The sequence below is a fragment of the Pelobates fuscus genome, chromosome 8 (genome assembly GCF_036172605.1).
Source record: "Pelobates fuscus isolate aPelFus1 chromosome 8, aPelFus1.pri, whole genome shotgun sequence".
NCBI lineage: Eukaryota > Metazoa > Chordata > Amphibia > Anura > Pelobatidae > Pelobates > Pelobates fuscus.
Window position 1 is genome coordinate 132,988,990 of NC_086324.1, and position 26,273 is coordinate 133,015,262.

Consider the following 26,273-nt stretch of genomic DNA (forward strand, 5'->3'; position numbering starts at 1 on the left):
CCAATCCATATTTATTCGTACTTCTTCGTAGAATGCAATTAAATTAGTTGAACATATTCAAATACTGTTATGTTCAAATACTTATTCAAATACTTTCCTAGCCACAAAGGTTAGGCTCACAGGTCTATAACTATTAGTAAGAGATTTTTAACCATTTTTGAATATAGGAACCACATCTCTCTTTCTCCAATCCTCTGGTGTGATTCCTGAAAGTAAAGAATTAAAAGCAGAGATTTGTTTATTTCCATACTTAGCTCCTTAAAGGGACCCTATATGCACCAAAACTACTTTAGCTTAATGAAGCAGTTTTGCTGTATCGATCATCCCCCTGCAGTCTCACTGCTCAATTCCCTCTCAATAGCAAAGAATTGAGCAGTGAGGCTGTAAGGGCATACTCTATACTCCAAAACTACTTCATTAAACTAAAATTGGTTTGGTGCCTATAGTGTACCTTTAAGTATTCATGGGTGAATACCATCTGGCGCAGCGGCTTTGTTTAAATTAACTTTAATTTAGCTTTAGTTTCTTGAGTCACTCAATTGCTCTATTTCTGCATATTTATTTGCTGCAATAATTTGCATATCTCTTCCTCCTCCTTGATATAAACCGAAGATAATGTGTTATTTAATAAACATTTGACATGTTGCTACCCACTTGCAGGATAAACATGTCAATTTCTTTATTTATATTTTTGCTTTTCACAACCAACAAATGCATACTTGTTACATATATAATGATAAATAAACATAATATTATCCGTCCGTTTTCCTATATTGACAAACCATTAGAACAGTGACAACATTGATTTGGCACAACATATAGACTGCTACGTTGAAGTACATTCCGTGTTAGTAACGTACTGTTCATGACAGATTGAAAGCAATTCTTTGTATGTTGTGTGCTAAATAGAACTCAAAGCAAAATAACCTCAAATACATTTGTGAAATGTGTTTAGTCGTCTTTCATCTCTGGCTGTTCGGCTCCTTAAATGACACATTTAACATTGCTAAACAGTTTTTGTTTAAACAATAAGTAGCTTGTCCAGGGAATGTTGGCAGCAAGCAATGTTTGAGTAGTGGCACATCCAAGTTTCCTGATAATCACAGGCAGCCCTCGGTTCTGCTGCTAACCACAGACATGGTGCTGAAAACCCTTCCTTATGCTATCACAAGCCTGTATTGTCTGAACTGGGTCTCTCCCGTCTTCCACCGCTGGTGCCAGTGCTCGAAGTGTAAACTAACAGATTGATTATTACCTGCTTGTATGTTTGTTCAGCCATCTTTACTCAACACTATTTTATTTTGAATATGCATATCCCAGTCCCACAAACACATGGGGATTTGCTAGACTAAGGCCATTTCTATTTTATAAAATACATTTGCTTGTGGCCGTGATTCCGCAGGAACTGAAAGATTAGTGAGGTTAAGAAAAAAATAGTAAGGAACAAAAATATAATTTTGATTACTAATACTAGATATTCTGTACCTTTTTTACTGGATCCGTATAAATTTAACAAAACCATATCTACAAAATAAAACATAGAGCACACAGCTACCACGAGCACACTGCTAAGCATTCTGGGTAGGTCATTGTAACGGACCGTTTCGCTCAAAAGGGGATAAAAACCGTTTAGGCGATAATCCCCTTTCAGATAGACCAGCAGCTACTGCATTCACCAACCTCCCGAACTCCAAACTGCACGTATCCCCCAACTCTCGAACAAGAGACACACGAACCCAGGAAGCAGCCGAACAGGAAAAGCAATACGAACAGCTTACACTCCTGGCAATCGGCATACAGTCAAATTCCCCCCAAGAATGAGACAACACTTCACTTTGAGGGTTAAGCAGAAACTCCCTGATTTATTCACACAACTGTCTTATAAAGGATTCTCCCATGCAAGGGAGGGATTTACAACAATTACACAATACACCAATCACACATGAGTTACCTCCTACAATGCCTCACAATCCCTCCCCTCTGGCCTGAGATAATTAGGGAAGGGATCTAATTATCTCCAAGGACAGAGGCAAAACTCCATTACCCACATGGCAGACAAAAAGACAGTAAAAGACATAAAATTACATACTGATACATTTAACACATAAAACACACATTTTTACATATCCCATATGTAATTAAATCTATTTTTCTAAATATTTACATCATTGGGTGTTGCCACCAATCACAGATATTTGTCAAAGTATTCTCTATATTAATATCAGCCTTTCTTGCTTATATATTGCTTATTTCATCTACCTTGTAATGAAATGTGACTTTTCTCTGAGCACATGGGAAAAAAATATATTGGTCCCAGTTCAATATCTGCAGGAGCAAATTAAGACTTTACTGTCTACGTACAGATAATGGGGTTTTGTAATGACATTATTCTGCTCGGGCTGTACATAGGAAATCGAGTGGATGTCCGAATGTCATCTATACGTTAGCAAGGGATAGTGAGTCATGGTACAGTTGCTATCATATCATATTGGAAACAACATAGCTTTTCATTAAAATCTGTTGCTACAGTGAAATTATAAGCTTACCTGTAACAAGCAAATAGTATTTTTGTTAGCACACTGAAAGCAATATGGGGCTTGGATGAATTTGCTTTAGACTCAAACTCGCATATGGAAGGAAACTTATTTATGGTTTAATTTATGTTATTTTGAATTGTTAGTCTTTTTAGAGGATTTTTCGAGTAGAAGCATGATGGGAAAGAGGGAGGTGCGTTATAAACTGAGGGGTCTCCAACACAGCAAGATTAAGGTTCCCGGGTTCTTTCTAGAGCCCTGGACTTTGTTTCTGTGAGTAGTGAGTGTTGACTAAGTTTAGTGTGTGTGAGAACGTATGTGGTGGGTGTATGGGACAGGCTGACTGTGTCTGTGTGGTGACTGAATTGTGCGTGTGTAGGAGAGTCGGAGTTGTGTGTATATAAGTCCGTCCCTTCCTCCTGATTACCTTCTCGTGTGGTCCGCTGAATACCTGGTGGTCAGGTTGGGGAGCTTCATTGCCTGTACATCGACGGTGCTTTTAAAGTGATCTATACCTAACATTGGTACAACCCATGCTTCTTTAATGAAGTGAGGGAGTCACATGCAGGGAGATCTTTTGATGGAATATCTGGGCCTGCAGAGAGCAGGAGCTCCAGGCCCAGACAGGGGCCCACCTAATGTATAATCCCAAATATGTCTGGACCACCTTCCCTAGCATGTAGTGTAAATGGAGTGTCTGGTCCCTTGGCACTGATATTTAGTTATGGGCAAAGTGGTGTTAAGTAGAAGTCTGGGAAGTATTGTATTTTTGGGTGAAATTAGCAATTGTGTTGGTAGTGAAAATAAAAAGGGGTAAAAGTAAAGTTGTTCTTTTTTTATTATAGTTTTCATTTATTTTAGTGAATTGCTTTATGCAATTAACAATATACAAGCATTTCTTCATTATAATTATTTATGTAATATAATATATATTATATGTGTTTTATATATATATATATATGTATATATATATATATATATATATATATATATATAATTTTTCCCCAGTCTGCTAATAATCAACAGTGGCACTCATCTTCGAAATGCAATAACTTGCTACCTCTTTCAATCTGAGTTTATAAGCCAATAATGAAGTGACCGTGGATGAAACTGATTTGCAGCTATCACTCCACCCGAGGGGGTTACAGGATAATTCAAAGAGAAGACATAATTGTATTTGATGCTATCAAGAAAGTAATATTAACACTGCAACCTTCTTTTACAATATAGGTAATACAGCAATTCTTTCCCCCATTCTTCATACGAGAATCTCCCCTGCCCCTGGGTCACATATATTAAAATTCACTGCTGTAATAAACTTAACATTGACTTAACAAAGGCTGCAATTTAGTCTGAATCAGTTATCCAGTGTGATCTTGCCATCATTACTGTCTGTGGCTGTGAATGCATAAACATCACACAATTTAGTTTTATGTATCATAACAAATTACGTTTATGACATTATCACGTGGTGGCAGTTTCATGATCGTGGCCGTGCATGTGCCTCCGGCACTTAACTGAAAAGATTTATTTTGTCCTTGTCCAGTTAACATTTTTCATCCTAAAAAGAGAACATATGACAGACAGCTATTGCATTTCATACTCTTGGGGTCTAAGCTCAAACAGTAAATTGACGAAGGAATTGATCATTTTAGACCATGGGTCCTCAAACTCCGGCCCTCCAGATGTTGCTCAACTACAACTCCCATGATTCTTTGAATTACATAGATAGCCAGAGAATCATGGGAGTTGTAGTTCATCTGAGGGGCTGGAGTTTGAGGACCCATGTTTTAGACCAACATATGATTGATGTAAATTATTGACTACGATGGCCTAAATTCTTCAGTTTTCAGAATCACCTTTCAAATTCCGATAATTTTCTGTCTGGTCAATAAATCCCTTTGTGGTAGTACCTGTGTATTCTTTTTTTTTCCTATTTCTTTAGAATACAAATGTTAACAAAAGTAAATTCAGACAATGCTGTTTTATAAATCCTGTGGATTAGATTGGGCATTTCATCTGTAGAATTATAACTGGAATTTTGGTTTGCTTTAACTGAACAGTGAATCGTGTTGAATTAAAAGACAAGAGAAGAAAGTTAAGACAAAGTAGAAATATAAGTTAAAAAAAGAAGAACTGGAGGATATTATACAACTCATCTATTCTAGTCTAAATTTTGCATTTACATTTTTAGTGTGTCACAGTTTTCGGTTTTCAAGGATTTAATAGGTTAAAGCACGGCTGCCTAAAAGGTAGATCTCCAGATGCTGTAGAACTGCAACTACTATGACGCTGTGCATGCCTTTAGAATGACAAAGCATCATGGAAGCTGTAGTTTTAAAACATCTGGGGATCTACCGTTTAGACACCCCTGGGTTAAAGAAATTGACACTCCACAGTTTTTCATTTGTTTACCCTATAAACACTTTTGCATTGTTTATCAGGATGAATAATACAACATGAGTAAGTAGGAAACATACTTGCCAGCACTTCAGTTTTTCTTTGTGGGCTTTTTTGTTGCCTAGCGATACCTCCAGTGAGAATGCACACATAATTTCTGAATGCACGAATGCACACTTGGCAATTCCTTCGGCAGTGCCATATCTGCGTATGCGCCATGCATAGATAAAAATGATGAAATATCCTGCTTGTAGGTGTTTGAAAGGACCCTGGTAGCATTAGTAGCATTACAGCATACTGAAAATGGAAACAGGATGTAAAACAAATGCCTACATTTGAGCATAAAGCCCACATACAGTAAATACAGTTAAATCATATATTTCTAAAATAAAGGTATTTTAAATTGCAATAACCATCTTAATCAATCTCTGGAATGCTAATGTAATGCTAACAGTGAAATGGGAGAGCTCATTCACTCCTGACCCTCACGCACAGTGAGAATGATATGACCCACTGAAACTTTGTTTACTATTCGGAAGGAGGAGAGGGGGGAATTACATTTTCAGCATTTCTGTAGACAATACATTAAGCTGAATTGATTCCTGGCAGGGATATTTTGTTCCTCTACAGGCTAGTAATAATTCATATAGTATAAATTAAGGTAAGTGAGATTAAATTAAATTAATTTAAAACATGTGTTCACAATTCCGAGACTTAAAATATTAAAGTACACCATAATCTTTAGACTTGCAATAAACTTAGGCATGTGAAAATTAAGTGGAATAAAGTGGAACATATGTATAGAATATCAATACTAGAAGCAGGCAAGTGGTTTTCTCAGATGCACAGATACATCGATAAACTAAACAAACTGAACTTTACATTTTTTGATATAACGCATTTCGTGATTGACCCCCAAACATTATTTTCACTCTAAAATGAGGTAGTACAAAAATATGTAGTTATATCACAGTAGTTGCATAAGTGCTAATAACTACTTGTGTATACAATAACGTTTAATAAAAGGAATGGAATTACAGGGTTGCCTGTGCCGTAATAATACTTGCATTTATTAACATAGGGAGTTAAACACACAAATAACTAAGCAATGTTTTGCTCTTAATTGGATCATTGGTAGCTATGATAAATCTCCCTGCATGAGATGAAGGTCTTTGATACTCCTAGAAAAAAGATGACACCATAGAGTAAAGGTCCCTAAATACAATGGAAACACAATACACACTTATATAATAATAACAACAATATTAAACTTTAAAAGGCAGTGAAGTAGTATAGTTTTTCACTTGCTCAAAACGACAGTGACAGCAATTTTAAGAAACTGTTTTGTTTTGTCTGAATTCCGGATTGGCATTTATATTTATATATTTGGATATTGCATATCCCGTTTAAAACAACATAGGGTACTGTGTAGATGAACTATGGTCTGCAGTGTGGAAGTTTGTTTAAACTAGTTTACTATTCACATAATACTAGAAGTATTAGACGTGGTCCAGTGACATAAGGCATATAAAAAGATAAATGGGTTTCCTGTGATCTGACCAATTACATTTTATGATCCCGTAATTTACTATAGATTAATGACACTGTTCATCCTAAATCAAATTCCAGCCGAATAAATAAAAAATAATCCCCTATGCTCCCTATCTATGTCTAATAACAGAAATGAGGGAAATGGTGCATAGTTTCCACATCCGAAGGATATAAAGTGCTGTAGTAGGTAGAGCCATTGAATAGCATGCATCCCATCCCATTAATGCACACATATACCGTTGAGCATCTGCATCTTGTATTGATGCACCATTTCACAGACCTTGTAATGGAGGAAGGAGCATGTTTTTGGTAACTTTTTTTGGTGGTTTCAGGTAGCTGAATAGCATACCCATGGTCAGCCATTTTGAATAATACATTGTCAGCCATCATGACTAACTTTTGTTAGTCAACATTGTGTTTTAAGACATATCCCACAACCCTTATCATAACTAATGCAGTATTTGCTAACAGAACCTAAATGTTCAACTCAGTAAAATGAAAAAATTAAAAAAATAAATTTAGCGATAGTAATAAAAACCTTATGTTTTATGGTCAGCCCTTCACTGCCTGGGAGCTGTGTTCCCTATAAATATAAATGGCTCAGCCCTAAAATGGTCAAATTCAATTACATTCTCACTTGTTTCAGTGGTGGATAGTTTATAGAAATGTGCTTAGATACCTTACTGCTTACTGCCAAATAGTGATGCTCCAACAGACAAACAAACCCAGAAATACCCAAAAAATCATTTTCTCCCTGAATAAGGACACCTGTTAATATTATTGGACTTTTAGACATAAGCATGACTACGTTTTTAGGAATTAATAAGCTACATCATATCGTATGGTTGCCTTCAGAATTCCATTAGCGGCATGCCTACAGAGATGTTTTTCATTTATTAATAAAGTGTTTAATTGGACGAGTTTTCTGATTTGTCCTGATTTGTTCAGTAGTACTTGGTCTTTCTCCAGTATATATGCATCGCAAGTCTTGCAGCCCAATATAGTAAGAGAGAACCAGGGCAATCTGTGATTTACGTTGATGTAAGATCTTGAAGTTGATTTGTGTATCTGTGTTTTAGTGTTCCAGATTAAAATTCCAACAAGAAGTCTCTCACTAGCAGTTGGAACATCTGATAAACTGGATAGTTGTAGCTCTGAATTATGTGTAAACCAGGTGATCCAAATATATGTATGCTGGATTGAATCACCCGCATCTCAAATATGATACCAACATATTTCGATTGACTACTGTTCGTCTACTTGACTGATCAAGGTCTTCTTTCCATGCTATGAACCTTTATACTGTGGTCCTGCAAATGTTTTCATTCTGGGTAGTGATAGCTATAAAAAAAAGTCCTTCAAAATCTAGAACACACACTTGAATTTTAATTTTGACTAGAAAATAATTACATATTTAATGAAGTAATTTAGGATTGTTATGAAAATGTTCTTCCTTTTGACATCCCAGCAAATCTTTTCTTAACTGCATTAATTGGCACAGAGAAAAATAAAGTGCCAATTCATTCGCTGTTTATTTCCCTTTATACCACGGTAAAATATTGAACGTCGCTAATAGATATGAAAGTACAACTTATTTATTACAGACGAACAATAAAACATATGGAAAAGGGAAACTGCTTTAACATCTGCTGTTTTTTTCACCATCTGCTGCCTTTGGCGCTGTTTATGTCCAGACCTGCCAAAACTATTTGTTCTCCGAGGGTCTTGTGGCATAATAATCAGTTCTATTACTTAATTAAAAGAAATAAATAAAGAAATTCTGTATATAGAATTGTCAAACTAGGCAATATACTTTAATTGTTTTATCAATTAAAGGGGTGCCACGAGGACCCCAGATATGAAGTCAAACCATTCTAAAACGGTTTGGCTTTCATATAATGGAGGGAGAGCCAGGGCACTCTGGGCACCATAACCACTTCAGCATGCTGTTGCGGTTATGGCACTTGGAATACTTAATTTATATATCGCTCAGAACTATAATCCCCAGATCTCTTCAATCTTTTAGATGATGACAGAAATAAAAAAAAAATGATTACTCAATATACATGTTTAATCAGCTTTAATTAATGTTGAGATGATTGCACACTGTTACACTTCCCGGTGTTAATACCAAGAACTGTAATACAAATTATCTTAATTTGTGGATTTTTAGACTACACCTTACTCCAACGTTATGGGTAAATTGGTTGCCACCAGGTTTCTTAATACACCTGTTTATATAAGCTTCTTTTAAAACCAAGCCTAGTATTTCAATGATGACAACCATTCAAGACTCTTGAACAATACTATTAGAACTAGCATCTGTACTAAGTTGTTTTTATTTTATTTTTTTATTGATTTATACATCTAGTTACTGGTCAATATTCTTAAATGTTCTTATTTTCAGTACATATTTATTTATATAATAAATCTATTTATCGGAGCACTCCAGAACAATAAAATACCTCAACTTGCTGAAATGCTCTAGGGGTTAACTGCATATCCCCGCTTGTCCCCATTTATGAAAGCTCAGGGAAATAGTCACTTTTATGAATTAATTTAGGAACATTCCCTGACAGCCAAGCTGACAGCCACAAGGGCTACCTTGTTCAATCTGCTTCAACGATCATTCAAGTTGAAGTGAGAGCTTCAATAGGAAAACAGTCAATGAGAAGCGTTCTACTGGATGATTGCCGCGTTTGATTGGTGCACGTGGAAACGTCTCAGTGTTACAGAGTGATACGGAACTAACAAGAATCCTATATGAATTAAAATGTGGAATGTAGGATAGTTGAAAATATTCCTTAGTCTTTGGCCTGAAGTTCTCTTTTGAGTCCACCATCAATCTATCTCTGGTCTTCTGGTGTCCAATCTAAAATTCACTAGGACATTTTGCAGTTTGACTATTTTGGAATAAAGTTTGCATTTCACTTGCCAAATATCCATTATTCTCACTTTAGTGAATAAACTGATGATGTTTTTCTCTCCTTCCCCCAATATAAATGCAGGATATTGCCAAAGCTTCGGCAATCTGACAGTAACTGTACAAGAGCCTAAGGCCTGCGTAAGCTGGAGAGATTACCTTGCATGGCTGAACAGTGATTGCGTATATTAAAAGTATATGGTCAGCTGTAGTTATCATGCATTTTTGCTTTTTACTCTGGAAATATTCAGTCCCGCAGTCAGTTTCCATTTATTCCTAGCTTTTGGGTCTAGTGGCTTCAATATACTTTTGAGAATTTCATTAAAAAGGGTTGGCATATCAGTACGGGAAATTTATAGAAATGTGAAGACAGCATGAAATGACATGAAATTCATACATTTTCAATCATTCTTGGCAGATAAACATAAGCAGAGCATGAACGTTTAAAGATCTGCTCGCGATGGGGTATGCGGTATGTCTGCATAACATAAAATGATGGTTGTGTTCTTCAAGACTAGACTGCCCTTGCTTTCCTTTGTTAAAAAACAAACCAGAATTTAATAATAGCGATGCCCATTTTCAGATGGGTTCAAACTGAAATGATTTTATACTTTAAAGTGCTACGGAATAAGTTGGCACTATATAAATGCCACATCAGTTGCCTACGTTCATGTCTATCTAACTACTTAGAATTGGATGGTCCCTTGATGACTCTGAAAGACATGCACAGTATTAACACTTGATTAGACCCAAATGTATTATTCTTATTATTATTTATAAAGCGCCAGAAAGTACCACAGCTCTGTACAATAGGGGGACTAATGCCCCATTTCCACTGAGCGGTTCAGGTCGGTACAGTCTGGTACGCTATTTTGAGTGTTTCCATTATGAAAGTGGCCCATACAACTGAACCAAACCGCACCATTCCTGGGCCCCCTTCAGATGTAGGTCCATAGGAAATGATACGGTACGGTTAGGGTGGAGCTACTGGTGTCACACTATACAATCCATTGATTAGTGGACAGGAAAACGTCAATGCGCACGACAAATGACACGCTAGGCATTTGGTCTAAACCCCGCATGCTCCCTGGCGGTCCGACTTGCAATGGAAACGCTCACCTGAATAAGATAGGCTGGCCCGTTCTAACCCTTACGAACCGTACCAAACTGAACCATACCGCTCAGTGGAAACGAGGCATAACAGACATGTATTTGCAACAAGGTGAGCTAGATGCACAGGAACAGAGGGTGTTGAGGGCCCTGCTCAATCAAGCTTACATACTAGAGGGAGTGGGGTAAAGTGGCAGAAGAGGTAAGGAAAGAGTGTATTTCATGTACGGGAAAAGTACTTTGCTAGAACAGTGATATGTACATAATATGCTGTAGCTAATTATATATAACGGCATGGAAACATCAAGTCAATTACCTTACAGGTCTTCTCTGTCGGTATTTCAGAACATCTAATACCAATCAGAGGGAGCATCCTTGGCCGGCATAGTGATTTTATGTAGAATGTATGAAGTGCGTTGACTTGGGATTCTATAAACACGCTCTCAGCCTGTAATTGCAAGGCTTAGCTCAGAAGATCTAAAGTAAGTCGCGGCTTCAGCATTAATAGTAGAGACTAGGAAAGGTGCCTAACAGATTTCAGTTTGACTACTAAGAATGGGGGAGGGGGCACCATAAGCACTACTGCAAGCTATAGTGTTTATGGTGCATGGCGTGTTCATTCAACGTTCCCATGATTTTTGTCATCATCATTCTAACAAGTGTGTGTGAAAACAGATACCCTTTTAGCATAGTTTTAAATTAATAATTTTCTTCTCGGATTGTTTTCACTGTTATAGCTGTGAAAAGAATATTAATAGGATAGTGCAGAGCTATTTTGTAGATTTGCATATAGTTACCTTGAGATGTGGAACCAAAGCAGAAGCTTTTTGTTATAGTGATAGATGTGTTTTACACATTAATTGATTTTAAATGCAAAATTTATGGAGATTTGTAAAAGAAGACACGGGTGTCAGTCTTGTGTTAGATCTTTAAATGACCTCAATAAACATTGTAGTGACTACCAGCAGCGATTACCTCAGTACATTAAACAGCGGTTGTGTCTGCTGAAACTTCAGAATCACAAGATTCATTCCCAGCAGGACCATCTCACCCTTTTCACCCTTACTAAGTTGATGAAATAATAGTTATGTCACGGGATTTAACGTAAAGTGTTTGATGTCTTCATAAGCATGGGAATTTGCTATATCAGAAAACAATTATTACATGATTTATTATTCTCATGGTACGTGGCCCTGGTTTGTGTGGTAATGCAACATATTACAATGCTGTGCCTCAAAGGTGACGTTTTTGGATGCATTGTGCTACTTTTTAACAACATCCTATATGCCTTTAGCATTGCATCATTTTACAGATATGCATCTAAGAGCACCATTTGTGCTGCATGATGCTCACACATTGTGCTACTGCCAATAGGTCTTTTATTAATGCCTATATACTGCATACAGTGTTCATTGCTACTGGCAGGTTTGGTGGTCTCGGTTTACTCAAGATTGTGTTATCCAGGTGATTCCTTGGCATCTGAACTTGAATCATAGTTAAATATTCTAATCTCTGGTATCCTTGGCTGTTGTCTTGCGTTGTTAATTTTTTTTTTTTTACACTAGTCCCTGGCTCATTCATGACTATTCTCTGTTTGCAGGTGCGTTTTATCATGCTTGGTCAGTAAGACTCTTATCCTCTTTTTTTCCATAGATAAGGAGATTGACCCTGGTTCATAAATGTTGGTGCACGTTGGTGTACGGTGGGCTGATGTGGACTCTTTCTTAGCATTAAAACATAAAAAATGGTTGAATACTGAATAGGACAGTGCCAGGGCACGCCAGACACTATAACCCCTTCCATGAGATGAAACAGTTACAGTGCCTACACAGTTCCTTTAACCTTAAGGACCAAACTTCTGGAATAAAAGGGACTCATGACATGTCACACATGTCATGTGTCCTTAAGGGGTTAAGTAACCAATGATGGTTTGTGTTTGTGCTCTGTAGTATCACTGCCCGCAGTAGCAGTGTTTGTGGCAAATCCAGTGTAATTTGTAGAGAGTTCGTAAAATGTTGAGAATAAGGCACTGAATTCACATTCTCTACATGACTGCTGACTCAAATACCATTTCCCCATGCTGTCCAATAATCACAGGAGACCTAAATATGGTGGGTAAAGGAAAGAGCCACAGCTTTATTTGGTATAACATAAAAAGCCAGCAAACATATTGTAACCTGTCAGCTATTGGGGTGACTTCTCCAACAGAGAGTTCTATCCAGAAATCCAAGAGACCACAGCAACCTGCCTACCGCCATCAGCTTTTTTTTTGCAGGCTCCGACTCCTCAAGCCAACTTGGCACTTTCTTCAACTGTAACTGCGCTGTGACAAAAACAAGAAAACAAGGCACACACTACCACAACACCGCAACCAAAATTCTATTTAATTTGCCTGCTCTTGGTTGTTAAAACCCCCTGTGGTTAACTGCATTCACTAACAACAGAATGCTAACTGAATGGATATGAATTGATCCTTGTTGTCTTCAAATGAATCTCATTGCTGCATTGAAATTCATTTTGAAATAGCTCAATTGAAATGCAACCAAATTCCAACCGAATTGCACCAGAATTGTTACTGAATTTCCATGTTAACAAAATTTGTCTGTTTATGAATATCAACATGACCCATGTTATATAGAGACTAAAAGAGTGTAAAGACACCTTAATGAGAGTATTATTGCTTTGGAGCTCTGTTTTACACTCAGACAAACAAATAATATGGAGCTCCTAGAAAACAGGGTAGAAAAGAGGGACATAGGAATTTGGGCCCAAAATAGGGACTGTCCCTTTTAAATAGGGACACTTGGGTGATTTGTGAAAGGATGGGGTAATTGCAAGGTATGACATTACAGAACCTTGAATGTGTGCAATGAGTTACTGAATGTATTATCCTCCATTGTGAGAAAATAGTTTTAGAATTCTCAGTGGGTTATGGCTTTTTAACTACATTTTCCGTCCTTGACCATGAAAATAGAAACACTTCCCTGTGTTAAACGTGACCTTACTCCAACCAATATTCCTCTTGGCAGCCTCTGTTTCCTTCTGTCCCTACTGTTTTATTTTGTTGGTTAAACGACAAAGGAAGAGTTGTGTTTAATGGCTTGTGTCACTACAGCCTTTTTCCTGGTCTAAGTATATGTTTATTCATATTCTTCAGCAATTTTGTGGGCTGCTTTAGGGATTTAGGATCTCAGCACAAGTTAACCGAAAACCGTAGGAAAAATATATATAGTTGTCTTTAAAACCACATCTACATAGTGATGAATAGTTTAGAGTAGGAAGAAATATAGCCACTATCATTTTTAATAATGGTTTAATACTAACTTCTTAGATCATCTCTAATGATGAGTGTACAGCCGTTTTACATTTTAAGGGGAAAATACATTAACTAAATTGGTTAATGAAGACACATTAAAGACTACATGACAGGCAGCACATTACTAAATGTTTATGGTATTACAATGTTTTTTCCAGGTGTGAGCTGTAATTTCGATTTCTGGTACACAACACATTAACCCACACAGGACATAGTGTAATGATAAATAGAATGCTTTCTGCTTAAAGGACAACTATAATTCCAGGAAAACAAACTCGGGGTCCCCCTCCCGCCAGGCTCAAGAGGGGTTAATCAGTTGCCTTTCTCCAGCACTGGGGACTCTCCTCCCTCTTCCGACGTCATCCTCCGAATGCCGCACGCGCATTCAATCAGTCCATAGGAAAGCATTTCTATGCTTACTGTGAAAATCACAGTGAGAAGCGTGGAAGCGCCTTTAGCGGCTGTCAATCAGACAGCCACTAGAGGCTGGATTAACCCTAATGTAAACGGCGAGTGAGAAGCGTGTGAGTGAGAAGCGTGGAAGCGCCTCTAGCGGCTGTCAATCAGACAGCCACTAGAGGCTGGATTAACCCTTCTATGAAACGGCTATGCTTTCAGCTGCAGGGTTAAAACTAAAGGGCAATATTACCATATATAACTGTCTGTTGGGCTTGTCCTGAAATGTTTGTGATATGTTGTCCTTCAAATAAATACCAGTAGCACCTTGGTGTGCACACAGCAACTTTTTGCGCAGCCTCTTGTTTGTTCTATCTCTCCTGAAGATCTGCAAAAGCTTCACTCTCTCTGGGAACAAAACATCACAGACCCTGGACTGCCACCCCTAGGGGTGGCAGTCCAGGGTCTGTGATGTTTTGTTCCCAGAGAGAGTGAAGCTTTTGCAGATCTTCAGGAGAGATAGAACAAACAAGAGGCTGCGCAAAAAGTTGCTGTGTGCACACCAAGGTGCTACTGGTATTTATTTGAAGGACAACATATCACAAACATTTCAGGACAAGCCCAACAGACAGTTATATATGGTAATATTGCCTCTCATTTATTGTTTTCTAGTATTTTATTTGCTCTCGCCATTACTCTCACGTTATTTGTATTATATTTATTTGGTGTGTTTTGGAGTGATTCACATCTGTGGTGATTTGAGCATTCGCTCTCGACTCCTTTACCTTTTCTGTATTTTTTATATATATTAAAACTAAAGGGACCTGGCACCCAGACCACTTCATTGAGCTGAAGTGGCCTGGGTGCCTATGGGGGTCCTTTAACCCCTTAAGGACACATGACATGTGTGACATGTCATGATTCCCTTTTATTCCAGAAGTTTGGTCCTTAAGGGGTTAAAGATTTTACATATTGACATATTTAAATTAACATGAACTACACATACACAGAAAAAGCACACATACCAGATTTCTGGTGGTCAGTCACAATGCTATTAAAAAATAGAATACAATAAAAATATGTCTTCATTCACAAAAATAACTAGATTGTATATTGCAATGTGTTTTACACATACATTTAAAGGAACACTATAGTGTTAGGAATACAAAACTGTATACGTAACACTATAGTGTCTATCTGCCTCTGTGCCCCCCATTCCCATCATGAAATGGTTAAAAACCCTTTCTTTCACTCATCCCTGGCACTGACTCGGTCTCTTCCTCCTGTGACATCATGGACCTAGGTAGGACCTAATACGCATGCGTGGCAAGGGCCACATGCGCTTTAGAACTTCTCCATTGGAAAGCATTAAATCAAACCTGATTAATTAAAGCAACACTATCACCACCCCCTCCGAAATAAGTATTTCATAAAGATAGAATCTTTCTGAAATACTCAGATTGACTGTAGGGGTTACTCTGTCTCAGTATTTTTACTCCGTGATTGCACAATGCTAACATCAGCTCCTGGCAGCTAAAGTACCAGGAGCAGAAGAGGAACAGACTGAAGAGTGGCACATGCGAGGGACAGATTCAGGTAAGTAAAACTCACCTCTGCCTGCCCCCTCCACCTCTGGGCCCCAAGCGGTGAGGTCACCATTAGGGGTCTTTCCAAATTACGTAAAGTCCCCAGATGGTGACAGATCCACTTTAAAGACTGTTGCGGTCTATCTCTTATATAGGCACACATTGGAGTACATCCAGCTTGGAGTTCCTGTGGCATATAGTATTTTAGGAACAATAGAGAAACGAAAGTAAGCTACTTTGAGTGATTGCGTCAGTCATGTCTTTGTGGGTCTATTAAATTACTTTTTTTTTAAATTACCCATTTCATTTACTTTATTTGATTTCCATGTTTAGTATATTTTGTTTTCTCTTACGTCTTATAATTTATCTCTTCCCATATTGCCATTCTGTTCTTAGAATCTTGACGGTATTATCTAATTTTCCCCATCTGCGAAGTTTTATTACGGATGAATCCTTAAGTTGACATATGTTAACTAAGCACCTGAATGGGTTGTGCTGTTTACCCAGCCATACAAGCTGCTTAAATGGATAGCCTTAAGTGAAACACTAATCCTTTAATTATATAACTTAAAACAGACCACGTGGATATCCAGACTTGGCAGACTCCACAAGAAGATACATTAATTCAGGACTATATATTTTGTTTAATGGATTTAAGTTTCTTATATCCTCCCCTGTCCCCCTCCCCCCCCAAAAAAAAAAGATAAACTTCAAATATAAAAGGTATAGTAATAATAAGATATAATTTATTGTAATTTTATATAATTTTTATTGTAATTAACTAGATTCTACCTGCATTTAGATTGGTTTAAAGCACTGAGAATCCATTCTCAATCTATCTTTGGGTTGTTTTGTTGCCTCCAGCATGTTCCTTTATCCTAAACCCCTAATACCCCTAAAGTGTTAGTATGAACTTGAATTTAGGAAATAACATTTCATAGTATTATTATTTTTTTCGTTTATTTCTTTATTTTTTCGTGCATAGATAAAACTGTACAAATTGTCTCACAATGCCACAATAGCAGTTGTCAGCGCTTCGGTAAACATAGTAAAACAGGTTGGCATGGGTATCATTGCACATTTTATAATAAGTTGGGAAATAGTGATGGTGATTGTGGTCAGTTACGTCGGCCTAGGGGTTTGACTCTTCACTAGGGTCACATAGGTTGTAATATGCGTGCTCCAAGATTCAGCAAAAGAAAGATTTAACTGATGAAACATAAAATAATAACTGTTAATTGGCTGTACAGTAGGGAAGTAATGTAGCCTAGGTATGGCGGACGCATCCTCTGGATGGATAGATGAGAGGGTTTGTTTGCGTTCCCCTTACTAACCTAGGCTGTCGTATTATGTTCATAGTATCATTTTGATTGCTTTTTTTTTTGTCATTTATCCCTGTTCATAGTCTGCTCAATTAACAAGAATCATAATATAATAGAGTTGATAATGTGAAGTTTCATTAAAAGTCTATGGTATATTGGTGCCAAACACCTACAGCTAGGTCTACTAGATACGTTACTATCAAGGTAAATACCCCTAACCCAAGATTCTCGTTACTTGCTGCAATAAAATTACCATCCGTTTTACATACACATTTGAACTTTTCTGTCTGTGTTATTGCAAATAAAACCATTTACTGTAAAATGATGCCAGACCATGAGGAACATACTGGTTGAGCACAACCTCACACTTGCTGTTTGTTTTATGCCCCAGCATGTTTTGCTGGTTTATATTTCTTATAAATTCATTGCTTTATGTACTCCATGTTTTAGACCGTTGTGTCAGTGGATTTATGGTTTTCGCCATTTCCCGTCTTAAAGTCTGCAGAGCTTTCCTGGATTGAGAATGAATCTATCAAGACAATGTTTTTGCTGTGATCAGTTTGTAGAATGTATGATAATGACACAGTACTGTCTTTCATAGTATTAGAGTAGCTAAAAGTACTAGGTAATATCTAGTTTCAAATTATATACACTGCGTTTGTTGTTAGTCCATTTTAATCTCTAGAAGACCTGTCTGTTGTAACTCAAAGTTAGATGTTGTTTTTTCGGAACCAGAGACCTCAAGACCTCCAGTTCCAAAGAATACTTCTGGCCACCTCTGACAGTATCTGTTTACAGATTCTAAAGAGAACAAAGTTTGTCAATACATACTCATAAACGTACTCAGCACACTAATATCAAATGTATGGAACTAGTGAACCAGACATTGGCTCAAGTTGGAATACTGATGGCATCCATCAGATAAAACCTACGCTTAGAATAATAGATAATGTCTGTCTGATATTCTGGTCTTTATATGCCAACTCCAAGACAGATTTATTTTCTTAAATTGTTATGTAATAAATATCCCGGAATGTTTAAAGTCAACTATTTTGTCATTTAAGCATTTGGCCTCTTTGCAGTGTTTACTCAATATTTTATTGGAATATTATTGATGTTGCTCCATTAATCAAGGCATTTATATTATATAAAGTCAATGACATGATGCCACCATTGGCTATTTTTGAAGTTTTAATAGTTTTGTAATTTACCTTGATAGTAACGTATCTAGTAGACCTTGTTGTTGGTGTTTGGCACCGAAATACCATAGACTTTTTTTTTTTTTTTAAAACTTCACATTATCAACTCTATTATATTATGTTATTAATTGAGCAGAATACAAACAGGAATAAATTACAAAGATAGTAATCAAAATAATACTATGAAATGTTATTTCCTAAATTCAGGTTCATACTAATAATTGTTTCTAATATTTTTTTTTACCATTTTGAATTATGTCTTAATGTAATACAAAATTGATCAAAGCAAAAACATGGGGGCTTGAATACCATGCAGACAGGAAAGACAAGGCTAAATAAACAGGACGTCACATGCCGCCACAACTTCTTTAAAAAACACATTGCGAAGTCTATAATTATAACTTGTAGCCGTTAAGCAGTTTAATTGCTCTGTGATACAATGGTACGGTTCTGACTGTGTATTCAGTACAAATAATGCAGAGCCATGTAGGACTGTTTATTGTACATTTTGTCACAACGTTTGTATGCAATTTTTTTTTTATTTATACTATATTTGTCTTGTGTTTGTTTTGGACAGAGCTAGAACTTTTAGGGCTTTTTCAGTATCTGCTAACAACTAAAATGATTCAACATGTACAACAATGTTTTTGCCCATCGCATCTGCTTTGTTTAATTCATTTAAAAAAATTTAAAAAAAAAATATGTTATGCCTAAGTTTGTTGTTTATTTGACATTTGGCTACACCCTTTAGTGTGCGGTTTTATACCATATAACTATTTTAGACTGTTGACAATGGATGAGACCAAACATTTGGTTAGACATCAGAATAAATGTTATTTGTTTGTGGAGCCAGAACAAAATACATAATATGTCAAACAAAAACGAAAAAACACAACTGTGTTTAACTCAATGCAGAGTACTTCCGGCCCTCATGGAGGAGATGACCGTCACCTGGTAGACTCCAAGTAAGTTGTCAAACCATTTGCAGCGGGTTTGACTACTAATCTTGTTAGGGCGCCAGGGCAATCCTGGCACCATAACCACTACAACACGCCGTAGTTATTATGGTGCTTGAGTTTGAGTTATATGTTTGTTATTAAAAAAATGGATACAATTTCAAACATTATTACTAACCAATGTTTTAATACACCCCTTTCTAACATTTTACATCCCAAAATATGATGAGGATGCTTTGAATCCTTGCACGTACATTGAGTTTCTTTATTTTTTAAATACCGCTTACATGACAAAATTGAAATCACGTTAACGATAACATTGCAAATGACTGCTTGATCTATAAAAAATATTTGTCTTTCCTTATGGACATGTATTAAAGCCCCTGACTCCTCACCCTGACATTTGATCTTGTACGGTAAAAAACATAATTTGATACCCGCTACATTAATTTTTTTATTATTATTTTTTTTTTAAATTGTAGGCAGTTTTTTTTTTGTTTTTTTTTTATTGCTTACATGACATTTTTTTTATGTCACTACTATGCATATATTGATTCAATTTCATTATTTTGCTTCATGTTCACAGTATTTGATTTTAGTGCCAAATATAGTCCATCTTCTGAATCTAGCATTGTTGGGGAGATATTTTTTTTACCTTTTATTTTTTATTTTTTTTATTATGCAGTTTATAATGAACATTCACAATGTTTACAGTGTTACAGCGAGACTGGGGAGATATTTATAAATATGCATAATAAGCTAACAGTCAGATAGAAAAGGTCAAATCCTTTCTGGCAATTAGTATGTTTCGAAATACAAGATACATTATATCTAACCGTGTTACTAAATGTTGAAACTGCTAGACATATATACACATACAAAAGTCTGGTAATTTATATATATATATATTAATATATTTAATTTTAATAGCATAGGAGTAAAATGTGTTGGAAAACGGTTGATAAACATCTTCTAAATTCTTTGAATTTTTTTATTATTGTGTAGGATGGATATTTCTCACACCGACCTAAAGAGAAAATGCGAACAGACAGCAATAATGAAAACTCGGTCCCCAAAGACTTTGAAAATATTGATAACAGTAACTTTGCCCCTAGGACTCAAAGGCGTAAGCACCAAACAGAAATGGTAAAAAAGCCTTATAGCAAGCAGAAAGAACACTTAACCAATAAGTTGGCACTCGATGAAAAAGTCAAGGAGAATTCTCTGCTGGGCAAAAATTCCAATGAGGTATTACCTTACAAGCAGAGTCCTTCTAAAAATCTCAGCAATGGAACAGTCAAGGATGGTTACAAAACCACAAAGTATTACTACACCAAGAAAAATGGGAACAGCTCCCCAGAAAAGTATGAACTGCCCCCGAAATGTGAAATTTCAGGCAAGGAGGCACTATCTGCCCTTTCTCGGGCAAAGTCTAAACCATGTCGACAGGAAATAGCTGAGGTCTATTGTCGTCATAAACAGGGAAAACTGATGCCAGAGAAAGTAACAAGACTCTGTCCTTTGGAAGGTAAGACTTTACCATTTTGTGTGTAAAAATGAGGGGACTTGGAGTTTTAACAGTAAGCTGTTCATATATTTCACATGATTTTGTTTAAGCTGTATAAGCACTGGATTTATGTTCATATTTAGCATGCTATCCAAAATTGTTAAAAGATGGGTGAAATAGCGACAAATCTGCTATTTAATAAAGGTAACACTACTTTAAAATACTCTACTGATCACTGCCGTATGCTGTACAGGTATATCCAAGTCATTTAGATTGTATGTTGCTTATTTATGTCTGATATTGATAATATACTAGAACGACCATATAGTGAAAAAGAAGTAAAATATACAAATGTAAAAAAATGAGGGAATAGGGAAAAAGCTGCAAGGTTGTTTCAGGAGGTGGAATTAAGCATCTGATGTCACCTGTATTTTCTATAAATCAGAAGGAATGATCATATCTGAGTGGTGGAATTTGAGTTAGTAATAATGAGCGGTGGACTTTTTTTTCCCATGCTGTGAGTTGGCGGTTAGTGCATCCCTCTAGGGTCACAATGACCTGAAATTAGTGGAAAGTTAGCCACTCCTAATCCTATACCCTATTATGATGGTACATGGGTATTGTCATAGACAAGTTTGAATTCACCCCAAGAATAAAATTCACAAGATCCCCTAGTGGAGATAGACATCAGTAGTACTTGTTTATTTTTTCTCTCTAGATATTTATTTGCCTATTCCCAATGTTAGGACCCTGTCTCACGTTATCTCACGTTGCCTTTTAATAAAGTGTAATACATGCATAATTAAAGCATAATGCAAGCACATGTGCCTGAATGACATGTCCCTTTCATGGTGATAGTATATATAGAGTGTTTTTTTTATTAAACAGCAGCATCATTATATAGTCGTGGCTTGATTAATGAGAGTTGCAGTCTCTCTGCTCTTGATGTGGCGTAGTGCGTTGAGTATTCAAGCAGCTGTCCATGCACATATAGTGTTTCTCACGTGCTACACTGAGATAATGCAGAACACTAACTCAGAATGTTTGGTAGTTAAAAAGCTTATTTTAAGTCATCAAATGACTCAAAACTGCTTGTGTGAAATAGCCCAGGTTACATAATTTTGCATACAATATGCCATAATGCCACTTGTTGATGTAGCGTTAGGTCATATCCTGGCCTGATTATTATTGCAAAAGTAAAGTAATACAAGGGATGAGAGGTCTCTGCCACTGGAGACATTGACCGGTAACCCAAAAAATATTTGGGCTCCTGCTAGCATGTTGCGAAGCCTTATACACAATGTGACCTTTTAGATTAAAGAGATATGTGTTTTCATTAAAACAACAGGACTGTAAAGCACAGAAACGAACATAATGATATATGTGTAACCTGGCAAGAATATCAGTGACAGATTAGATAATTTGTTTCCTTAACTAAATAAAGATTGAGATTTCTAAGTCTGCTTTTAAAAGAAGTCGTGTCTTGTGGTGCAAGTTATAGTCATCAGGATGAAGTTCATCTGTCTGCCAATCATAATGACTCATCCCCAAAGAGTCTCCTCTAGGGAACAACATATGTCTGCAGTGTTCGGAGACATTGCCGTTCTGACCTGTGAAAGTCCTCTCCAGGGGAAATCAATGTCTCCTTTCTTCTATAACAATGATGATATTATTTTTTGCTTTAGCACAGCCCTCTTGAAATAGGTTTATCACGGAGGAAACAATAGCACAGGTCAAGCTACAGACAAGAAAACTAGACAAATCCATAGTGCTGAAAATAGATATAATCATGCTAAATATTTTTCAAGAATAAAACGTGAATCTATTTTATATGTAGGAATGTTTTTAATCTGTTGGATTTTTTTTCATACTGTATGTTTTTTCTTGTATTAGCTCCTTTAGCTCCTTTCATTATTCAGAAACAGGAAAATTATTCGTTTTAGCTTAACTGGGTGCAGAGAACAATTGTCTGCATTCTTGGCATGTGTGACAGCTCAACAAAGGTAGTTGCTCAACCTTTAGTCTCAAACACACTTAAAGTACCTGTGAGTACAACTCCAGCAGTTGTAAGTGGAAGTTGTAAGAATTGTTCTGACCTGGGTGCTTAAAGATACAAACCTGTATTCCTGACACTATAGTCCTTATTGCCAGATTAGTTGTAGACATATTCCCCCAAACCCCCATTTGCAATAAAAAGCTAAAAAATTGCTAGGAGCTGAAAATTTAAGTAAATGTCACCCGTGGGTATTAGCAGCAGGTAAGTATAACTTACCCATGCTTGCTTCCTGGGGCTTTGTACTCTGAGCAGAGATGTCACTATTGGGGATCTTTGCACAATATGAGACACTTTAAAGAAACACTATAGAGCTAGGAATACAAATCTGTATAACACTGTAGTGTCCCTGCCCCTAATCTTTTTTCAGGTACCTCCACTTTGGTGCATTAAAATAAAAATAAAAACATATATAATTTTTTTTTTTTCAAGATTTGAGGGTCCCTCGTCACTGATTACCTCTACAGCTTCTGCAACGTTATGGAAGCATGACCTTATCCACCAATGTCCAATCCAATGCTTCTCAAAGGAGCATTGGGGACCTAATATGTGTACGTGGTGGGTGTCGCACATGCATTCAAACTTCCCAATAGGAAATCATTTAATGAATGCTTTCCTCTGGGGCTTTTGCTTCAAGTGTTCGAAGTTTACTCGTTCAGTGCCACGTAAGCACGTGTAGTACTATCCTACTGATAGCCCCTAGAGGTGGACTTAACCCTGCAATGTACACATTGCAGTTTCTCAAAAATGTTCTACATTGTAGGGTTAAAAGAACAGGAACACTGCAGCGAGGCCATGTCAATAAGATGAAGTGCTCTGGGTGACTAGGGTGTCCCTAGCATTGTTTGAGAATTTTCCTGGGTCTTTTGACCTCCATCACCTCCTCTAGTCTTTTCCTGCAGGAGATGCTGGATGTCTCTATAGAATAAAGCATGTCCGACTCAGGACCACTCTGAAAACTCAGCTGATGCTCTCCACCAGTGAACACAGCCCTGCATAGCATTGCTTACATCTCAAAAGTTAACAGGATTCTCTTTTCTCTTGCTGGAGAAGACTGGGTGAAGGTAATGCAGCCATAGACACCCAGACGGACTCGGTTTGTTGTCAAACCTTACTAAAATGGTAAACTTTGATTCTAAGTCAAAACCTGACTCAACAAATCCACCTAGCAGTTTAAAATGAATCGTGCATTTGATATCACTAGAATTTTTGTTTTAAGGAATCCATTTAAAGGATTTTTCAGAGAAAAGACAGTGTTTACATTGCTGCCTAGGGACACCTCCAGTGGAAGCCACTCCGATTGCTCTGCATGGAGGCGCTGTATGCTTCCCATAGAGATGCATTGATTCAATGCATCTCTATGAGGATATGCTGATTGGCGCAATGCGGTGTTGGGCAGTGCATGCGCAAAAGCATCCCAATGCTTTTCTTTAAGAAAGCATTCGATTGGCTAAAATCATCAATTTTGATGATCTCAGTCATGGAGGCGGAGTGGGGGCAGAGCCAACTGTGACGAACCATCAGGGCGCTGGAATAAAGGTGAGTAATATCACTTTTTACATTGCTTACAGGAAGGCTGGGGACCTAAAAAGTGTTTTAACAGCTATAGTGACAGGAATATATGTTTGTATTCCTTTCACTATAGCGTTCATTTAAGTAAGATAATACAATAAAGCTTGAGATAATACGATAACGTTTGTTTCTTTTGTATCTCACAATTGTTACCCAGCATAAAACTCTGGGGTTTTGTGAGCAAGCTCCTTAATTATAGATAATGGACATATTCTAATTACATTAGCGATCTATTGACTGTGTATGTTAGATATTGTCATGATGTGCTCACACAGGGTTAAGTAAAACAGGCCTAGCAAAAGGTCCCTAAACCCTTCTACGTTATTTTTCTCCTACAGACGTTTAAAACGTAAGATAAAATGCAAATATCATTCTCATGTCTGAATCACTAAACAGCATTAATAAACAGATTTTAAATATTCAGCTATTCCCCACGGATGCTGTTCAGGCTGTTAATTCTGGTGATAATTTGCATACAGTTAATTTGACTGAAGATATATTAAAAGGAGGGGGGGGGAGGGGGGCATTATTAATAGTTTTTAAAGTACATTATGTTTCTCTTGTATCTAGGGAGGCAGTGGCCTAGTTGCAATAAGCGATGTTTGGACAAAATAATTCCAGAAAGCACTTTGTTCTATTAAATTTGAATGATTTCTAAGGAACTATGCCTTATTGGTGATGTTTTATGGCCATGAAGCTGAAAACACTGTCTAGTAGATCATAAAGAATGCTGTTGTAATGCTCTACTGTTAAAGACATCCTAGAGTTTGTATACGCTTAAAGGGGAACTACCAAAAGACATCTAGTTGAAAAGAAACTATCACTTCTGTTAAATTTATACCTTTGAATAAAACATTGAAATTTAGCCATAACATGTCCATAACACCTTCTTTTCATGAGATACTCTGTTTTGTTGTCATGTGTATTCAAATTTTAGCAATATACATCATAATTCAGTTCAGACATGACATCGTAGGGCAAACACTGCTAACGAAGAGGAGATATAGAAACATTATTTAATTTCTCCTTTTCTGTGTATACTTTGTCTATGCTGACTGACAGGTGCAAAGGACAGAGCTTATAACAATGATTGACAGGGAGCTAAGATGACGGCGCCCAGGTGCCGGATAAAGACGTTTGGATTTCTACATTTAAGCTTATTGTTCTTACTTCCAATTACATATTAAATATTAAAAAATTGTTAAATAACGGTATGTAAACATAAGATAAAAAATCCTTTTAATCTGATAATGTTATGGTTTATGTCTATCCTGCATTATAGTAAATAAATCCCTGCCTGATGCTAATTTAGAAAAGACTTAAATAACTTTTGTAACACTTCTTACATCTATTTTTCTGGCTGCTGACATTGGCCATTTTCTGTTGTTTTTCTGCAAAGAAGCAGAGATGCGTGGACAGACACCATTAGCATGCATTAATTAGATATCATGTACATTTCTGTATACTCGGACATTCTCCTGGGTTACTCTAAAACAGGGACACATATTGTTAATAACATTTTCAAGCAATGTTCAAGTAAATTCCTTATTAAAACAAAAATGTTACTTAAAGGAACCCTCCAGGCACCAAAACAACGTCATCTAAATGAAGTTGTTATGGTGCCATGAGGCCCTCGGGTGTACTCTTACTTTCAGGGAGTTGACCACTCGAAGCCTTCCTTCCCGGTGGCACTCCGCGCTTCCTGAAACTGAAATTACAGAAGCCAGTTGTCGTCGATGGGTGAACTGATATCGGTGCTGGAGGCAACTTCTGGGTTAAACCATTTGAAAACGGTTTGACTCCTGAAGGTAAGAAGGCAACCAGGCGTCTCCTGGCACCATAACAACT

The 26,273-nt window shown here is 36.9% G+C and overlaps 1 protein-coding gene across 1 annotated transcript in view; it reads left to right on the forward strand.

Annotated features, from left to right (window-relative positions):
- The window catches only part of XYLT1 (xylosyltransferase 1), a 281,468-nt gene that overhangs the window by 119,376 nt on the left and 135,819 nt on the right, over nt 1-26,273 (forward strand). The window contains exon 2 of the mRNA XM_063430321.1: nt 20,299-20,821. Within this exon, the coding sequence (XP_063286391.1) occupies nt 20,299-20,821 (523 nt within the window). The remainder of the gene's footprint in view (nt 1-20,298; nt 20,822-26,273) is intronic.